This window comes from Danio rerio, chromosome 17 (assembly GCF_052040795.2).
Source record: "Danio rerio strain M-AB ecotype USA chromosome 17, GRCz13ab, whole genome shotgun sequence".
Classification (NCBI taxonomy): Eukaryota; Metazoa; Chordata; class Actinopteri; order Cypriniformes; family Danionidae; genus Danio; species Danio rerio.
This window is the reverse complement of record NC_141037.1, coordinates 3,155,994-3,175,773: the sequence shown is the minus strand read 5'-3', so window position 1 is coordinate 3,175,773 and position 19,780 is coordinate 3,155,994. Positions and strand designations below refer to the sequence as shown.

Sequence of the window (19,780 nt, the reverse complement as noted above, 5' to 3'; positions counted from 1 at the left end):
CTCCTTTTTGATTTGCATCAAACTAAGTTTGGAAGGATGTGGCTATTGGAAAGTCAGAAGATTAAGCTTATTTCTGATCTCCATATTTCCAGCAAGCTTTTAAACCAGTTTAATTATATGCAAATAAGCTTTATCATCTTCCTCTGCTGATAGTGTGCACATGCAAAGTAAAAGAGCAGTTTGATATCAAATGTGTAGCATTTATTGAAGCATTAATAACACACGACAATACAATGCCTATTCACAAACGCTAAAGTTATAAATGTAGTAACAAAAACAGAATGTATGTACAAAAGAAAATATATGTACAAAAACACAGGACAGACTCACAAAAGCACCAAAACAAATACTGTTTCAAAACCTAGTGGGTGTTTTAGAGGAGTTTTAGGATTATTTCACGTCCAGAATCAATATCCTAATCAATCATCCTCCTCCTCTTAATCCAAGATGTTCATTTGTTCAGTGGAAAAGGAACGAAAGTTTGAGGAAAACATGCAGGACTTTCTCAATATAGTAAACTTCTTAGTTTCACTGCAGCTTCCAGGACTTTAAATGATCACAGATCAGGAATTAGATTCTGCTATAGAGGAAACAATGTTATTTTCTAAAAAAATAAATAAACAAAAATGAATGACGTACTTTTAACAACAAAAGCCTGCATCAAAGGCCTAATGTCAGGCAAGCTCAAACCCATAAATCAGGGGGAGTGTATATTTATTGATTTAAAAAGGTAATGTTTTATTTATATCTTAAATTTTAGATAACTTTTTACTTATATTTTATGAATATTTAAATATTAATTACTGAACTTGCATTAAATCTCTATATATATATATATATATATATATATATATATATATATATATATATATATATATATATATATATATATATATATATTTTTTTTTTTTTAATATTAGATTTCTGAAAACCACTAAAGAGCTTCAGTTTTAGTAATTTATATAAATCATGTTTTTTTGCAGTTCTTCTGTTAAATGCAAAACATGATTTCTGTAAAAAAAAAAACTAAGAACGCAGTTGGCTGCTTTTGCAAATAAACTAATTTAATCATGCATTTAATCTTTTTAATATCTGAAAATGAATGCAATTTTTTAGAAAACTGATATGAAAATAAATGCAATTTTTCAGAAAACTAGTGTGAAAATGAATGTCAGATTTTCAGTAAACTATGAAAATGCATTTCTTTCACAAAACTAACACAAAAAAATTCAGATTTTAAGAAAACTAATGTGAAAATAAATGCCAGATTTTCAGTAAACTAATATGAAAATAAATGCAATTTTTTCAGAAAGCTAATATGAAAATAAATGCAACTTTGAAGAAAACTATTATAAAAATAAATGCCAGATTTTCCAAAATTGCATTTACTTTCATATCAGTTTTTGACAAATTGCATTTATTTTCTTAATAGTTTCCTAAAAAAAAAAAAAAGCATTTTTTTATTTTTTATTTTTAGAAAACTATTAAGAAAATAAATGCAATTTTTCAAAAACTGATATGAAAATAAATGCAATTTTTCAGACCACTATTGTGAAAATCAATGCAAGTTTCAGGAAAACTAATTTGAAAATAAATGCATATTTTTCAGAAAATTAATGTAAAAATGCCAGATTTTCAGAAAACTAATGTGAAAAATCTATTTTTTCAGAAATCTCTTAAGAAAATAATTGCAATTTGTCAAAAAACTAACATGAAAATGAATACATTTTTTAATATATAAAAACATTTGCTTGCATTTATTTTCACATTAGTTTTCTGAAAATCTGGTGTTTATTTTCACACTAGTTATCTTGAATCTTGCATATATTTTCATGTTAGTTTACAGAAAATTGCTTTTATTTTCAAAATAAAATGCATTTATTTTCACAATAGTTATCTTGAAACTTGCATTTACTTTCATATTAGTTTACTGAAGAAATTGCACTTATATTTATGGATGTTTTCTTTTAAAAACCTTAATTCTTTTCCCTAACTGAAGAAATGAACATACTGGATGAGTTAATGATCAGTAAACGTCAATTCAGATGTAATCAGAACTCTCTTCATTTGTCAGTGTTGGTGTGCAGGCAGTGTGTTGATGTGTGTGGTGTTTTCAGATTGTGTATGGTGTGTGTTTGCAGGTATCTCTGTGCGCGCAGCTCCTCGAAGCAGAACTCGGTGGCTCCGCTGTAGAGCAGATCTCTGCAGTACATGCTCTGCTCTCTGCTCTCTCCGTCCTCCAGCGTCTGCATCTGTTTCTCCTGCAGCTTCTTCAGTGGTGTTTGCTCCAGACGGCTGGGCTTCCTCGCAGACAGAACCGAGTTCACCGCAGGGTTGATTTTACACGGAGTTCTGCAGCAGCAACAACAGAGCAGAGGTGAGGGCATGCAAAACTGCACACAGAGGCATTATTTAAAGAGTTCATATGCAAAAAACCTTTTCTTTTTTGCCATTTCACTATGAAAACTACTCAAAAGCTCCAGTTTTAGTCATTTACAAAAATCTTTAAGGATCTCTTTATAGGACAAAAATTATAGTCCGATAGGGGTACCATATATTTATTAATTTTCCTTCAGCTTAGTACCTTCATATTCAGAGGTCGCCACAGCAGAATGAATCGCCAACTATTCCAGCATATGCTTTACACAGTGGATGCCCTTCTAGCTGCAACCCATTACTGGGAAATACCCATACACTCATATGCACACACATACACTACAGCCAATTTAGTTAATCAATTCCCCTATAGCGCATGTGTTTGGGGGAAACCGGAGCACCCGGAGGAAACCCACGACAAATTTTTTATTCTGGATGCTCTGATCAGTCGGCCAGAGATCAGTATCAGCCGATAATCAAATTTTTTGACTCGATTGGTGCTTGCCAATCTAATGAACCAATCGCACATCGGAACTTCCTGCTTTTGACCAAGACATGTCCACACTAAATGGTTATAAGAGATATATTTAAGAGATTAGATGCAACATCCTTCATTTATTTTAAAACTCCACTTAAGTATCTTACCTAGAGGGAAAATGTGCTTTATTTTTTATGTGTTTTATAACGCTTCAAAATCAGTACTCTGTATCAGCCATGATGACCAGTGCCTAATTTGTAAATTGCGAGGTCCCGGAACAGAACGGTGTAACAGATCCGGCATGTTCCCAGAGGAGGGAGAGGTATCGTGGATGAAAATGAAACTTCTGTGTCAAGCGCACATGTATGCTACGGCGCAGCCAGCGCTTAGACACATACCCCTTGTTGACGCGTATCTCTTAAAAAATGTAACTACAAGTCGCAAGCTCTGTGATTGGTCAGCTTTGTAGAGCTGACGAGTGTGGGCGAGACTGAGAGCCACGTGAACCCGTAAGAGCGAGTGTTTACAAGCTTGGACTCCTGTATAGGAGCTCCAGATGGAAAGTTTTGTTCTGTTTTTACCTTGTGATTAAATTTGTTGCACGTCCGCTGGTTACTGCCTCGGAATGAGCGAGTTTGAGCATCCCTGATTTCCATTACGTTGTTTTTTGTTTATTGCAATCGTGCTCTTCAATGAATCACATTAAAATGTGAAATCTGAAAATTGCTAAAAAATTTAGTTCTTGGAAAATCTCTTCATTTATAGCTATTGTGAAAGTAAAACGGTCTTATATTGCATGATTTATATTGCAAGACCCAGAATGCAAGAGAGGATACCTATAGGACCAAAATAGCTAAAACTAAAAAGTAAAAAAGGGGGGAAAATTGATCTCAAATTAAAAGAAAGAAAAAACTAAAAATGTATTTATAAATATGTATAATGAAAATATAAAAGTACTTTTTACATGATAATTGTTTAATTAGTCAATTTGATTTGTATTAAGTTGCTGTATTTTCTTAGTAGTGTTCTTACAGGGGTACTATTGTTTACATATCTATATCTATATCTATATATTTGTGGATGTGTGTGTGTGTGTAAACGTAACATTCTGTAGTGCATTTAGTTATTGCCCAGCAGACACACAACATCATAAGACATTAATATAAGGTTACATTTAGGTTGTGATGTCAGGTGACCAAAATTCAATGTCTAGCCAGCGTCTAAGGACAACATTAATTGATGTCCAAAATCGACATGAAATGATTTTGATATTTGGTTGATTTTAGGTTGTGTTGGAAAGTCACCAAAATCCAACGTCAAGCCAACATCATATTGACTTCAAATACAGGTATGGCAACTAAAATCCAACATTTAATAGACGTCATAGTGGTAATGTCCAAACAAAATAAAGCTCTAACATCATTAGACATTGATATTTGGTTGATTTAGGTTAGACATTGAGGTCAGCCTTACGTTGGCTTCTGATGTCAACAAAATGTTCCAAACAAAATGCAACGTCCCCATGATGTTGGGGTACAACGTCAGTCTGACATGATGACGCCATTTCGGATCATCATACAGAAAACATCCATCCTATTCTCATCAGTGACATCATCTAAACAGTCTCTGGGTCAATGCATATAAAGATTTTAGTCATCTTCTTGGACTCTTTTAATGCTTCCAAACAGTTTGCTGCAATTATAAATCGTCTATGCCTTGAGGTTGCTCATTATGATGTGATTTACCTTCTATGTGCGATTAGATAGACAGGACTGATTTTTCTAATTCCCATAGACAGGAGAAAATAAAGTAGTGACGGCAGGTTGAAGGAAAGTAGTGGAGTAATAATACACATTTATAAAACTACTAAGTAAATTTACTATTTCCTGAGAAAAACTACTCAATTACAGTAATTTGAGTATTTGTAATGAGTTACTTTACACCACTATATATTTGCATGCATATGTACTTTTTGTGTGTATATACAAGTACTATAATAAGTAACTTGTTTTATTTTAATCTTTAATTTCAATTAAAAAAAATACAAATTTAATCTTTAAATAAATCTTTTAAAAAATAAATTTATTTTAAAATATTAATTTTAGCCTAATTTGTAAAAATTTTTTTGTATTTTATGATGGACTTACACAGCAGGCGGCTGGTCGTCCTCTTCCACAAACGGCTGGAAACTGGGTTTAGGAGGTGGAACCGCAACACTGAGGCCTGATCTGGACTTGAGAGGTAACTGCAACCAAACGCAACACATTCAGCACATAAACAATGCTAAACCCACTCCTGCTATTGTCCTGCAAACACAGCCTGCAGCAGTCAGGTTAAACAGGATTACGGTGGCCGAGAGAGCTTAACATACTGTGATTAAGGAAAACAGGAGGATTTGCAACCATATGCTGTCAAATCAATGAGGATCCTTTCTTAATTAGCTGGTGTTTTTGTAAGTGCACATGTAAGAGCACATTAAGCTCTCTCTGCCACCGTACAGATTGAATGATCACCTTCACGTTGCTCCACTTCTCCGCTTTCTGCTGGTTCTCTTTGGCTCGGGCAGCAGGCGGCGCCGTCCAGACCTCAAATCTGGGCTCCTGCGGCTCACTTTCAGCTTTATTCTCATCAAATATCATGAGCCGGCTGTTCTGTTTGGGGCCCAGAGGCTGTTTAAACTGGAGCCCGCGAGCATCTGAGCCACAAACAACAGAAAGAGTGCAAAGATTAACTTTCACTCAAAAACAAGAAAGTCTAGAAAGTAGAGACGGGCGATACCGACTTCAAATTAGGGCTATATGACACAAGGAAAGTACATAATACTGTTGAAGAGTAGTGCAAGCTAACGCTTTAATATAGGTCACAATTCATGCTATTAACTACTGGCCTATCACCTGCCTATTATTAAGATTTTAACTGTTCGTTAGAAGTTCTAAAGTACAATCTTATCCTGGATCCTACTCAATACCTACTGTTTTCATTTATTTACCCATTGAGATTCAATATCTCTTCTACCCTCAATTTATGTTTAACAGGTGAAGATTTCTTTCAACACATTTCTAAACATAATAGATTTAATAACTCATTTCTTTTATCTTTGCCATGATCACAGCACATAATATTTGACTAGATATTCTTTAAGGGTGCTTTCACACCTGCCTTATTTAGTTTGATTGAATCGCACTAGAGTTCGTTTCCCCTTTTGGCACGGTTGGGCCAATAATATCCAGCTGCAGGCCCGCAGAACCACACACGTTTTAGGCACACACAATCTAGGACACACAATCTAGGCAAACCATATATGGTTACGACGGATGTTAAAGTTATGACGTCTTTTTGGACATCGTCACCGATATATTTTGATATATATGATTAATAAATATTGTAGACAATAAACAATAGTGTTTACTTTACTTTATTTCACAAATATTGCGATTGAGACAGCCGAATGGGGAGCATTGTTTCCGATCGCCATTCAATATAATAGAGTGAACAGTTTTTAATCAGTCATTGTAGCTGTATAACAATATAATGTGTAACAATAATATGGCAGATACTCGTTTGCTGGCCTTGCTGAATGATCTCATTTGGACATGTTTAATTTATATAATGGATTAATTTATGATGAAGGAAATAATAGCAAGTTAATATAGGCAATAATACATTATATGTAATAAAAATCTTTTTACATGTAACAAATGTATAACACTATATTAATATTTTACTCAAGCAATTTAATAGTGTTTATAAACTAATATATTAGCTTAATTTTCTAATAACCTTTTAATTAATGATTTCCCACATTTAAAACTGTAGTAATTTAATACTACAGTAATAGGAAACAAATAGGAAAAAATAAACTATTAATAAAAAATTCATAAGTGTGTATATATACACACACACACACACACACACACACACACACACACACACACACACACATTTATATACATATACATACATATATATATATATATATATATAAAACAGCTTTAACAGTGACAGTTTAGTAAAAGATAGAAGTTAATATATGATTTTATAATTATAATCAGTTCAGATAATCAGTTTATAACTATATATATTGTTTAAATGGTTAACTATAGTAGGCTAATTTATTTTAAAGTGACATATTATTGTTTGCTTTTTATACCAAGAATGATAATATTAAGAGCTTGAATTAGTTTATTACACTTGATCCAACAATTAGACGGTCTATTATGTTTTCTTTGTGTATATGGACACATGAATAAAGTCATAAGTTTCTTTAACCAATTATTATTATTTACATAATTTAAGTTCAAAAACTGCAGAGATGTTAAAATGATCGTTACGATATAATAATAATAATGACTGAAATGGGAAACCATATTTGTGAAATTCAATAGATGGCGATAATGCTAAACAGTAAGTTACCATATATGGTTTGCCTAGATTGTGTGTGCCTCAAACGTGTGTGGTTCTGCGGGCCTGCAGCTGGATATATCTCGGTTGGGCAGGTGAGAATGCAGCAATCGTACTTGAGTGCGCACCAAAAGCGGACCAAATAAACGTACCTAGACCTGCTTGAAGAGGTGGTCTTGGTACGCTTTCAAACGAACCCTGGAGCGGTTCGTTTGTGGTGAGAATATGATCCGTACTAAAACAGGTCCAACAGGAAAAAGTACTGCGCGTTTTGGACTAATTCAGCTGCCGTAGGCCGATGCACTGTGCATTATGGGGTATGGAGGAAAAATATTTGTTGACACCGCTTTACCAACAAAGAGAGAGGGGAAAACATTGCCTGATGGATCGTTGGTAATATTTCCGCAAGATGACCATGTTGCAGTTTAGCTAAATTAATTCACGCCTCCTCCTAAAGTAACGAGCGATGCATTAAACACTGTTTTCCAGCCGCAGCCGCACTACATTTTCGTAATGTATAGTTTGTCTAAAGCAGGGAAACAATCAGTCAGTCGTCCCTCCAGAGTAAAAGGTTTTGTTTACCTGCGGGAGTTCACTTGCATTTTCCCGCACGTGAATTCTGACCAATCAATAAGCAGTTTAGGAAATATGTTCAACAACATCTGGCCAATGAGAGATGTGGATTTTGTCAGATGACTGCATTTTGGTTCGGTTCAACTGGTTCGGACCAAAGCCAGCAGTGTGGTGTGAAAACGACCCAAAGACGGCAGAAAATGCAACAGTGTATCATGTATTACCCTTGGTCCGGACCAAATGAATCGAACTACAGATGTGAAAGCCCCCTAAGATACTAGTATTCAGCTTAAAGTGACAATTAAAGGCTTAACTAGGTTCATTACAGGGTTTCTGCAGGTTTCATCAAGTCAAATTTAAGACTTTAAGACCCTTTGAGACCTTTATAAATGAGATTTTAAGAGAGTTAAGCTGCGGTTACACTAGAGTTTGATAATGGGAAATTCTATTGGGGTGGGATTAAACAAGATTATAAGACATTAAAAAAAAAACGAGAGATTGCTTCATGTTTTAAATTTCTGTCCAGAGAGGTCGTGTTTTGATCCTCGATTGGTTTAACGCAGTCAAGTTATGCAATTTTGCAGGTCTGAAATCACCAAGCTTGCACTTTGCACCGCAGCGACCTGCGAAGCTTGATGCATGACCCTGCGTTTCCGGTCTGACGCATTCACGTGCGTATGAATGGAAGTCTATGGGGAGAAAAGTCCAGTGTGACCGCAGCTTTATACAGGGCTAAACACTAAAGATTTTTTGTAATTACCCAGTTGGTTCAATGGACTTGGAAAAATCAAATGTAGTTATTTCTTAACCACATATTTTAATGTGCCAAAACAAGAAAACTAATTGTATACACTTTTCCCCTTTAATTTATAAAACCTTAAGTGTCTTGTAATAAATTAAAAAGCCCCTATTATGTGTTTTTGAAAATGAGCTTCCATGTAGTGAGTAACAAAACTCGAAGTGAAGTGAAATATCCAGCTAATGCCTAGTTCAGACTGCATGATTTTAGCCCCGATTTTGGCTCGCCGACAGGTTTTGAGAAATCACCGACAAATGCCTGAAATCACAGGCAAATCGGTGCTCGTGCACGTGAGTGACAATCACACAGTATGAACTATCAAAGACGCGATCTGAGAGAGTCGCCGATGCCTGTGAGATATTTGGCGTGCTGAATATCTGGAGGTGTCTGCGATTCAAATCATGCCGTGTGAGTGAGTTTTGACTGAAAATAACATCAGCCATCGCCTACAGCCAATGAGAGAGCAGCATTCACTTGCGTGTGTGTGCCTGCTGGCCAGCGGGAGGCTGGGGGAGAAGTTAAAAGCGCTCATTTTCGTTTATTTGGACCCACGAAATGGAGGAAAAACTAGTGGAGGTTTGACAGGAGCACCCGTGTCTGTTTGACGTTTCATACAGAAAGTTAAAAAGAAAGTTGAGGAGAAATTGCTAATTCCCTTTAAACCCAGGTGAGCAAATATGTACATTTTCTACCCCATTAAAGGCTTCTTTCTCATTATGTAGTTAATAACAAAAGATATACTACGTGTTTTTGTCTGTGAGACATAGTTTGGACGAAGTCTTCCTATAGTAAAGTCATGCAATGTGAAAGTCCCTGTCGCGATCCATCTTGCAGTGTAAACAAAGCAGCGACGAAACGCTAGCCCAGATAGTCCAGTAGTGTGAAAACCTCTGTGACACGACTACTTTGAAAATCATGCAGTCTGAACTTGGCATAAGCCTTAAATTTGAAAATGCACCGTGTTTAAAACTATTGATTCATCTATAAAAGAGTCGGCTCAAAGTGATTTGGAACTCAAGCCTCGCCTATTTGTTACGCGTGGGTAAACTGAACCCAGATCCCAGTTGAATCATGTCGTGAAGACGCTGTGCTCTGTGTGAGGGAAGTTAGTGGTATTTTTCCTACCCATAGATGAAGCTGTGAAGAGTCAGTGGTTGAACTTTATTTCTGCAAAAATACCTCAGCATTATACCCCCGGCCTTGTGTTGTGTTCCAGTCATTTTTCTGATAAGTGCTTCAGCAATCTACACGCTTACAACTGGGGATTCATCAGTCATTTAAAAGAAGGAAGGACCAGAAAAGACTATTGATGTATGGGACTTTGTCAGAGCTTGACAGGAACTTTCCAGTACACAACTCATGAATTAGTTCCTCGCTCCATTTCACAAGTAGTAGCTTAAGTGTAATTAAAACGGTAAAGTGGCTCCTTGTTTTCTCTAGCTTGCAAATGATGTATTTAATCGTGTTTTATTACTTGTAACCACTTGTACTGTATCTGGTTAACTCTTTATATTCTCATATCGCGTGTAATGCCACTATAAAAATGTGACGCGTGCCGCTTTGTTTAGATTTAAATACATTTGATTCACTGCCGTTTGTAATTACTATGGCCACCATCAGCTGTTCCTACACACGTGCAGCGATCAAGTTTCAAAATAGTTCAGCTTTTGTCGCTGTGTGGAATAATACTTAATGTGTGTCATGGTTAAGAATAGAGCAATATGCTGATGTTTAAATGCACTGCTTTAATGCACTTCTGCATTGGGCTCACACTTACACTCTGCACTCTGACTACTTCATCAATGTTGATGAGCAGTGTTGGGAATTACTCTCTGTCTCATGCTGAACGCGGTCGATTGATCACAACAGACTGAGTCATCGGACCAATCAGCACAGATTAGCATCGCGCTAAGGAAGGTTTTGGGAACAAATGAATCGTTAAACAAATCATATGGGAGTCCTTGGGATAATTAGGTAAAAATAAATGCATATTATAAGACAGTGAAAGTGTTTTTTGACCTTGCATGCATATCAGCCTGTTGTTGGAGACCCCCAAATCCAAAATATGACCCTATTTAATACATAATAGGGGCTCCTAAAGTTACATTTATTAATATTATGGAAGATTATGTAAAGGGATTTATTGCTGTTATTATCATGAGCTGATTAGAGAATTCAATTAAGAGAATTTTCTGTAAAATGTCTAACAGCTGTTGCGAAATAAACATCCCTTTGCAATAAAAAAAATCTATATATGAATTATTTAGATGGGTTGTTGGTCATTGGATGGGTTTTGGGCTAATTGGGTAACTTCACTTTGACAACTTTTAAAATAAAGACTTGTTTAAGACCTACAACACAATACTTCAGTGAATTTAGGATTTTTTAGGGCCTAAAATCTTGTTTTTGAAATTTAAGACTTTTTAAGACTCTGCAGAAACCCTGAATTAGGGTAAAGTTGTGGTAATTAGGCAATTATAACAGTGGTTTGATCTGGAGAAAATCCAAAACAAATATTGTTTAAGAGGGCTAATAATATTGACCTTAAATGGGTTTAAAAAACTTATTCTAGCTGAAATAAAACAAATAAGACTTTCTCCAGAAGAAAAAATATAATAGGAAATACTGTGAAAAATCCCTTGTTCTGTTAAACATAATTTATGAAATATTTAAAAAAGCAAATAAAATGCATAGGAGGGTGAATAATTTGACTTCAACTGTATAGGAAAGTTTCCGCTCACATCCGACAGATGCCTTCACCCTGTTGATGGGAACGGTGGCCTTTTTCTTCCCTTTGGCTTTGAGTTCAGCCAGTGATGCTCGCTGAGGCTCTTCATCATCTTCATCATCGTCATTTCTGTGTTGTTCAGTCATGGATGTCATCATCTGTCTACAAACTCGCGCCTGCAGAGCTCTGGAGACAAAACCACTTCAAATATAAGACGCGGTCATATAAGCACAGTTCCCACTTTAAGCCAAATATAAGACCCTCGACTACAACACCAGCCATCAGTGTCAGCTTTTGGAAATTCAGAAGATTTATACATTATCTGAAAACAAAATGAACAAATATGCTTTACATTGATTCAATAATATTGCCTTATCATACGAGATGCAACCATTTAAAATCTGAAGGTTAAAAAAGTAACTGAAATATTGAAAGAATCAACTTTAAATCTGAATTAAGCTCTTAATGCAAATTAGGTGGACATAGTGTAGCCCCTCCCCTTTTGTAAAAACAACCAATAGTGTTTTGTTTTGTTTTAGCACAGCTCTGCGAGTGAGTGGTTGATCTCAAATGTGAATTGCTTGAAGGAGGTGGGGCACGTCAGACACTAGAGAGCATTTGATTGGTCAGAAGATTTAATCTGAAGTATGAGGCGACGTGAATAAAACCGTTGATCCATTTAAGTGTATATTTCAGTTTTAAATCTCCTAAACGTAAATTTGTCACTGTTTTAGAGGATACTAGCCTATAGATATCCTAAAAACTAACAATACTGATACTAACATCTAAAAAAACAAAATGTATTTTAATTTAATGGGACCTGTAAATGATATGTTAAGTAATTTTGCAAAGCTTTCTACATTTAAAATGCAAGAGATTGGCATAAATGCAATCAATTCGAGAGCCCAGAAATGCATGTCTCAGGTAAAGTAAATTTTAGGACACATCCCGACCTGTGAAATGCATGCAGTTTATCTGAGGGTTCTGCTCCACACTTGACACCGTCCTGAAAAACACTGTCGGCCATCTTCATGTTCCCCCTCTTCTCGTGCTCCTCGGACCAGGCGATATAAAAAACCGCTTGCATTGTGCCGATTCCCTGAGCTTGCATATAGCGAAATACATCCATCGGGTCGGAAGAGCTTTCCGCCTGTGTGTAAACAGAAGCAGATGAAGTGAAAATTAAAGAACACAATATGAATTTACAGCTAGATCTAAATGATTGAACATGATAAATTATTCTCCCGCTTGTCATGCAAGATGTTAATTTCTTACTTTGGAAAAGAAATGAAGGTTTTTAAGAAAAACATGCAGGATTTTGCTCCATATAGTGGATTGAGTGGGTTGAGTTTCTGAATTACAGTTTCTAACTTTCAATCAAGCTAGAAAAAAAAAATATTTGTAGTTCAAGACAATATAATTCACCCTCCTGAGAAAATCAGATGCTTTTTATGATGTTAAACAGCTTTTTTAAAAACATAATAGTTTTAATAACTAATTTCTTTTGGCTGTGCATAATATTTTACCAGTTACTTTTCAAGATACTAGTATTTAGTTTGCAATTTAAAAGCTCAACTAGGGCCGTGCTCACACTAGGTACAGTTGCCTCGAACCGGGCCAAAGCACTCTTGTCCCCCCTCCCGTCTCCCCCGACGGCCCGCACTCACACCACAAATGGGCCTCAGCATGCTTACGTCATTGCTGCTGCGCTGTTCAGTGAGAAGCGCTCTCTCACTCAGCAGCACAGAGGAGATTTCTCTAGTTACATCGTTTCAGTTGGTTTGATATGCAGTGACATGCAGTCAAATATTTCGCCAAACAGTCCTTAGGGATGCAGTGACACGCAGTCAGATATTTCGCCGAACTGATCCGCTACTTTTGGCGCTCATAAACAATCATAAAGCCCTCGTGCTGCAGGAATGAGGAGGTCTGCAGAAGGTGCAGCTGTCATGCAGTGAGAAGTTCTCGTCTTTAATAAACTACGGCAGTTTGCGTTCACTGAACAGTAAGAATGATTAATAAATCCATATGAAACAGCCCCGTAAAAGTCACGTCTCGCTTTCGGTTTCGGGCTTTAGCGCGTTTTGCACTCACACACAAGCGTACCATGCCAAAGCCCAAGTGAACCGCGCTCAGGCCCACCTCTTCCAACCGGGCCAGGGCCGGCCAAGTGAACCGTGCCTGAGCCTGATTCAGCGCACTCACACTTCTCAAACGATCCAGGAAACGGGCCTGGGCACGATACGGATGGCATAGTGTGAGTAAGCCCTAGGTTAAAAATGCAAGTTAATTAGGTTAATTAGGCAAGTCATTAAACAACAGTGGTTTGTTCTGAAGCCAATCAGAAAACATTGCTTCTTTACTGGGCTAATATTAACGTTAGCAGTTTTTGTTTTAAAGAACTAAAACTAAAAGAAATGAGACTTTCTTCAAAGGATGTAATGTAACGTAATTTAATAATAGGCAATAATGTAAAACGTTACTTTGGAAATATTTGATAAAAAATAATAATACAGTTCTACAGTTCGAACCGCTGTAGTTAAAAAACCCATTCTTGCTATAATAATAATATATTTTTATATTGATAAACCATATACTTTAACCACAGAAGTTTGCATCCCAGAATATATATATATAATAATCATTTCTCTATATAAAACTCTGCTGATCTGGGTTCATTAAGAGCAGACATCCCCAAACTAGTGCCCTGGTGGCCAAAGTTAGCCCATATAACCTTTGATTTCACCCGCCATCCCATCTAAGGAGGAAGGGAGAACGACGGGGATGGTTTTGAGATGGTCAATTCAAATTTAATGCAACAAATACTTAATGTAATTGCTGTTGGTAAAACTTCAGGTGCGTGAAGATGTTCTGTTGTTAACATGTTCGGATGTTAAAATAAATCAGTGTTTTAAAATTGCATGTGTCAGACACAAAATAGAAACATCAATTTTTTTTTTATTAAATAATAATTTAATATCAATCTGTTAACCAGTTAACAAGTGGCATTTACCGTTTGGCAAAATTAACTGAAATGAGCATCCCTAATCTGCACTGAAACTGTAATTCAGAAGCTCAAACCACTCAAGACCACTATATGGAGAACAATCCTGCATGCTTTCCTCAAAAAACGTAATTTCTTTTTAACTGAAGAAACACACAAGTAAAGATCTGGAATGACAAAGAGGAGAGTAAATGATCTGGAAGTGCACTAATCTTTTAAGGTCAGTCACTCACAAACTGGATCCAGAGTTCAACATAGCGGACATCATTGTGATATTTCTGCTCAGCTGTAAAGCGCATGACCGCTCTTTCAAGAAGCACTGATATGTTGCTCTCTTTTCCACCTTGTGGGTACGTCTGCTTTGCCCACTTTATATACCTGCAGAAATTATAAAAACAATCAATGCAATTTGCATCAAAAGTAAATATGCATATTTTGCAGCCATAATTAATCGTTTCTCTATACCTGACCCAAACATCCAGAGGATCGTCTCCATCATACAGACGCAGCTCAGACTCAAACTCTCTACAAAAGAAACACAGCTATATTAAAGAGAGAATTCACCCAACAATGAAATCTCAAAAATGTCATAATTTCCTCATCCTTTACTTGTTCTGTTGAGGAATATTTACTGATGAATATTAATCCATTGTAGAAACAAAAAAAAATGACACAGAAATCAACGGCTGCTTCTTCTCGTGTATTAGGGCTGCACGATATCGGAAAAAACTGACACTGCAATATTTTATTTTTCTGCGATACACATATCTGCGATATTGACAATAATAATAACAAACAAAAAATAATAGCTTTATTTGAAAAGAATGAATAATTTTAAGAAAATTTGTTATGTAATAATTTTAGGACAATAATAGGATGATTTTGTAGTGGAGTGCATCTGCATAAAATGTAATAAACCAAATCACAAACAATGACAAATACAATAAAGCGAAGCTACAAATGAAAATAAAAGCTTTATTTTTTTTCTGAGAGTCTTAAAATATTCAGAGTCACAAATTGAACAATGTAAAGGGTCACGAAACACCAAACCACGTTTTGAGCTGTTGACAGTCGTATATGTGTCCAACCCTGCTAAAAACACTATTAGGACACAAATATCTCACTAAAAAGTGAAAATTGGTTGTTTTTGCGATATTTCGAGCAAATTCGTACTTCCGGTTTGAAACAAATTTCTGAAGCTGCGTCACGGCCATGAGATCTTAGCATGTACAAGACTTTTGGCCAGCGGAGAATTTAAAATGGTCGTGCTGAACTGAGTCTGGTTCTCTCAAGGTTTTTTTTCTTCACTCCCATCAGGTGAAGTTTTTTTTCCCTCTCCGCTGTCGCCACTGCCTCGCATGGTTCAGGATTGGTAGAGCTACGCATCGATGAATTTGCTCTTCAGTGTTTGAACTCTCAGTAATGATTTTAAACCACACTGAACTGAGCTAAACTGAACTGAACTGAACTTAAACACTAAAAACTGAACTACCCTGTTCCTGTTACTATGACCATTTATATGAAGCTGCTTTGACACAATCTACATTGTAAAAGCGCTACACAAATAAAGCTGAATTAAATTGAAATTGAATTGAATTCCAGTGTGTAGACCGGACGACTGTACCTGGGAGTACCGTATTACGTCTGAGTGTGCTGCATTAATGCATGAGTAAAGCTTGGTTCAAACCAATCAGCGCGCTCTATTGTGCAACTTCATTAATATTCATTAATGTTACAGTGTTGACGACAGAGACGCCACGTTGTGTTGGCAAAGCGTGCAGTGTTGCGTTTATAATTTGCTGCAGTGAAGTTTTGTTTTCATTTTCTCTCTATGAGAGTGCAGCTGGTCTCACGTGTGGATTACAGTGCAAGCGACGCGCGACAACAATAAATTACGTTTCTAAGGAACATTTTTTACCTGAGTTCTAGTTGCTGTGGATTGTCCTGTGTCTACAGATTTGGTAAGTGAGCGACCAGTGCTCTTTGTTTATTTAGTTTGTTCGTATCGAACTAACTATTACACAGAGTGTAAACATGTTAGCACCACAACCAAACTATTACCGTCGTGTAGGATTTTCACCGCATTTTGTGACAGGAATAACACACGGCTTTCTGACGCCCCCTGCCGTGTGCATCTAATTTACAGAGAAATGCGGACAATTTTTCTCTCATTCGCCGTGCGGTATCAAACATTGCATGAAAAATACACGCTTAGAGCAGATCCTCGAATCAAATATCTCGTTTGTCGCGGGGGGCATGAATGAATTACCTGAATGAAAGAGCCAAACTGCAGTTAAAGTCCACCATTTAATAATTTGGCAAATAATTTGATTGCAGATGTCCATGTAAACAGTCACTTTCTACCCTGTGTGTGTGTGTTTTGACACTGAAACTCAGCACATGCCCAAATAGACACTCCCACACCATCCCTCTTTTGCTCCTCCGACACTCCCCCCTAAACAGAGCTGGACACGCCCACTTTTCTGACTTTTTCCAAAGTAGAGGTGTGAAAACACCCTGCTGAAACGAGGGCGTTTCATGGCCCTTTAATGTAAAATAAATAACACTGTATAATCTTCATTGCATATACATTGCACATAAATACAATTTAATTAATGTTTCTTGAAGTTACTAAAATTTTTATTTTCTTTGCCTGAATGCTTTACACTGACTTGAAATGCACACATCGCATGCAAATGACACCATTTATTTTTGGAAACATTATGGTTAAACTTTGCAATTACACCACGACATGTGTTTTTATTGCTGACTCTGCTATAATCCTGATTCGACATTGCAGATCCTGACTATTGTGGATGTGCACATTGCAATATCGATGCTGAAACAACATATTGTGCAGCCTTATTGTGCATTGTTTTATTAAAACACACACTCACTGTTTCTTGAGATTGAGAGCTGTGTGGTTTCCCTCCTGCTGTTGACACAGAGCCTGATGAAGGGCCGAAACTGAACGGCCTTGTCTCAAAGGCTGGATATTTTCCTTACTGTATTCCCATTCAGCATCACACTCTGCCATGGCTGCTGCAATCTACAGACACAAATACAAACACTGATTGGCTGATATGTTGATATATCATTATGAGGTTTAAGGGGGACCTATTTTGCCCCTATTTACAAGATGAGCAGTAAAGTTTCAGCTGAAAATACACCACAAGTAATGTTTTATGATTCATTGAAGCTGCCCCTATTGGCTTTGATCCTAATTGTGCTGTTTTGGTGACTGTCGCTTTAAAGTTTTTCAAAAGAAGGTGGAGCTATAAAGCCAGTGCATCAGCATAGTGGAAGATTCAAAACAGGACTAGTGTTATCTGTGTGAAAAAATGACTGTCAGTGTGTGCTTCATGCTTCTGTCAGTGTATGGAGCCTCCTGTCACTGTTCATTTGTGCTTCATCTAAGGCCGTACTCACACTAGGTAAAGTTGCCTTGAACCGGGCCAAAGCACGCTTGTCCCCCCTCCCGTCTCCCCCGACGGCCCGCACTCACACCATATCGGGCCTCGGCACGCTTACGTTACGCTTGAGTGCTCGCGACGAATGTGACGTCATGGTAAAGTTTGCGCATGTTCACTTTGGGTACGCCCGACATGATTTCAGCTGGCGAAGCGCATGTTTTTTTTTTTTTTTGAGACTCGAGCGAACTGCATCTTTACCAGATAATCAATAATTCTTGGCTAGAAATTGCAACAGCCGTGTGAAAATGAGGAAAGTTTTTGTTAAGAGGTTTGAAAAAACCTGAGGGCTGAGTTTGCTAAGGCCAAAAGAGGTCATGGCAAAAGTGGAGACCTGGGTACACAATTACAAAATAGGTTTTTCCACCATTTATAGGTTTTATACTGATGTGTGTTAAAATTCAGAATTTAAAACAATTTAATAGTTACACAACTACAATTAAGGAACAAATTATTGCTTTGAAAACTGGAGAGAAATATTTGAACCTATCAGTTTAAGATACACTGATGGCTGTTTTTCTGGGCTTTATTGGTGATAATGGTCAGGAATGTCGGACCATTATTGCCTTTTTAGCATAAGAAGAGGACAGAAACTAGCCCCACAGTAATGTGTGAATTGTGGAGCGGGCTAAATGTAAAAAAAAAAAAACATCTTTATTTTTAAGTGTGCTTTTTTGTTGCTTTTATTTTGACCTTAGTAAAACATATATTTGTAGAGCAACTCCTGTTGTCATTGATATTATACAAAAAAACTTTAATAGGTAAAACTGTCCAAGATATGAACAAAAGCAAGTGATACATCAAAGTTTAATAAAAAAAAAAATAAAAAATCCTGGATGGTTATAAAAATCCTTATAATCAAAACAAAAAACTAGTTTAAAAATATTGAATGATATTAATGATATGACATAGTTCCGGAAACTTCCTACTTCTCTGTTTATCTGTCTGACTTTACGGTCAGTTTCTTTTGACCACCCCCTGTCGTTTTAAAGAATATCACAGCAGCGAATGCGGGGAATATAAAAGCCTCGTCTGTATAAATCCAGCTTAATGGCTAATGGACAGACGGCTGCTTCTCACTCAGGGCTGCCTTTTATGCAAATGAGGGAGAGTTGCTCACTAGTGGGCGGGGCTTACCCCTCTGATGACATGTACAAAGGCAGCATGTCAATCGAAGTGTTTCTGCACACTGTTTTTATCAAGTCTGATTAGAACAAATACAATTAATTAATGTTTACTGTTAGAGGCTGGAGATATTCACACCTTGCTGACATACAACTGTGGCTAAACCGCTTATAAAAGTGATTTTTGCATAATATGTGTGCCCTTTAACGTTGTATGAGACACATTATAAACTTACTGTAAGGTAACCTTAAAGTGTTTGATTGTCTAGTAAATGATTGAAAAACAATAAATTTACTCTAGTAGCAAGAAAATTAGCCCTAAAACACTTTTATTCGCCGTTTCTGTACTCAACGAGGAAATATGTCTGCAAAACAAAACACATCAACGAATTTACCCTGCAAAAACAAATAACACTTACATTTTGTTCTGCCAGTCTCCTTAATATGCGCTTCTTCGTCAAAAAACGGCTTTATGTAGTAAAATCGTGCAAATATCCGTTTATTATTCTGTATTTCTCGCTCTTCTGTGATTTCTGTTGTCTGCTTGCAGTCGCACTGATGAAAAAAACATTTGAACAAAAACCGGAAGCGCGCCAATGAGGATCTGATTGGACGGTACTCTCACGTGACCACGTGTCAGTTTGCTGAAATTAAAACCGTATGTTGTTTTAGAGTTAAACTGTAGCACTTGTATTTTTAATACATTATAATAGCGCTGTTGATTTTTTCTTTATTTTTCTATGTCACGAATACTATATAAATATTAGAGCCCAAAGCCAGCTTCAGCGTGGCTATCGTGTTGCACTCTGGGGATCTGAGTTTCATGT

The 19,780-nt window shown here is 36.6% G+C and overlaps 1 protein-coding gene across 3 annotated transcripts; it reads right to left on the bottom strand.

Moving 5' to 3' along the window:
- Window positions 1-179: 179 nt before the first annotated feature.
- On the bottom strand, window positions 180-19,530 carry bub1bb (BUB1 mitotic checkpoint serine/threonine kinase Bb). 3 transcript variants are annotated; one of them, NM_001442448.1, is given in 10 exon segments: window positions 180-842; window positions 910-2,352; window positions 5,002-5,099; window positions 5,368-5,549; window positions 11,369-11,541; window positions 12,309-12,505; window positions 14,593-14,737; window positions 14,825-14,884; window positions 17,257-17,408; window positions 19,373-19,530. In NM_001442448.1, coding segments are annotated over 8 exon segments (1,284 nt in total). In that variant the 5' UTR covers window positions 17,397-17,408; window positions 19,373-19,530; the 3' UTR covers window positions 180-842; window positions 910-2,063.
- Window positions 19,531-19,780: the final 250 nt, after the last annotated feature.

Coding starts and splice junctions, on each gene's coding strand:
- bub1bb (XM_087289331.1), bottom strand. CDS start 17,396: ATGGCAGAGTGTGATGCTGAATGGGAATACAGTAAGGAAAATATCCAG. Junction 14,738..14,824: donor CCTCTGGATGTTTGGGTCAG/GTATAGAGAAAC, acceptor TAATTTCTGCAG/GTATATAAAGTGGGCAAAGC. Junction 11,542..12,308: donor AAACTGCATGCATTTCACAG/GTCGGGATGTGT, acceptor TTTTGTCTCCAG/AGCTCTGCAGGCGCGAGTTT.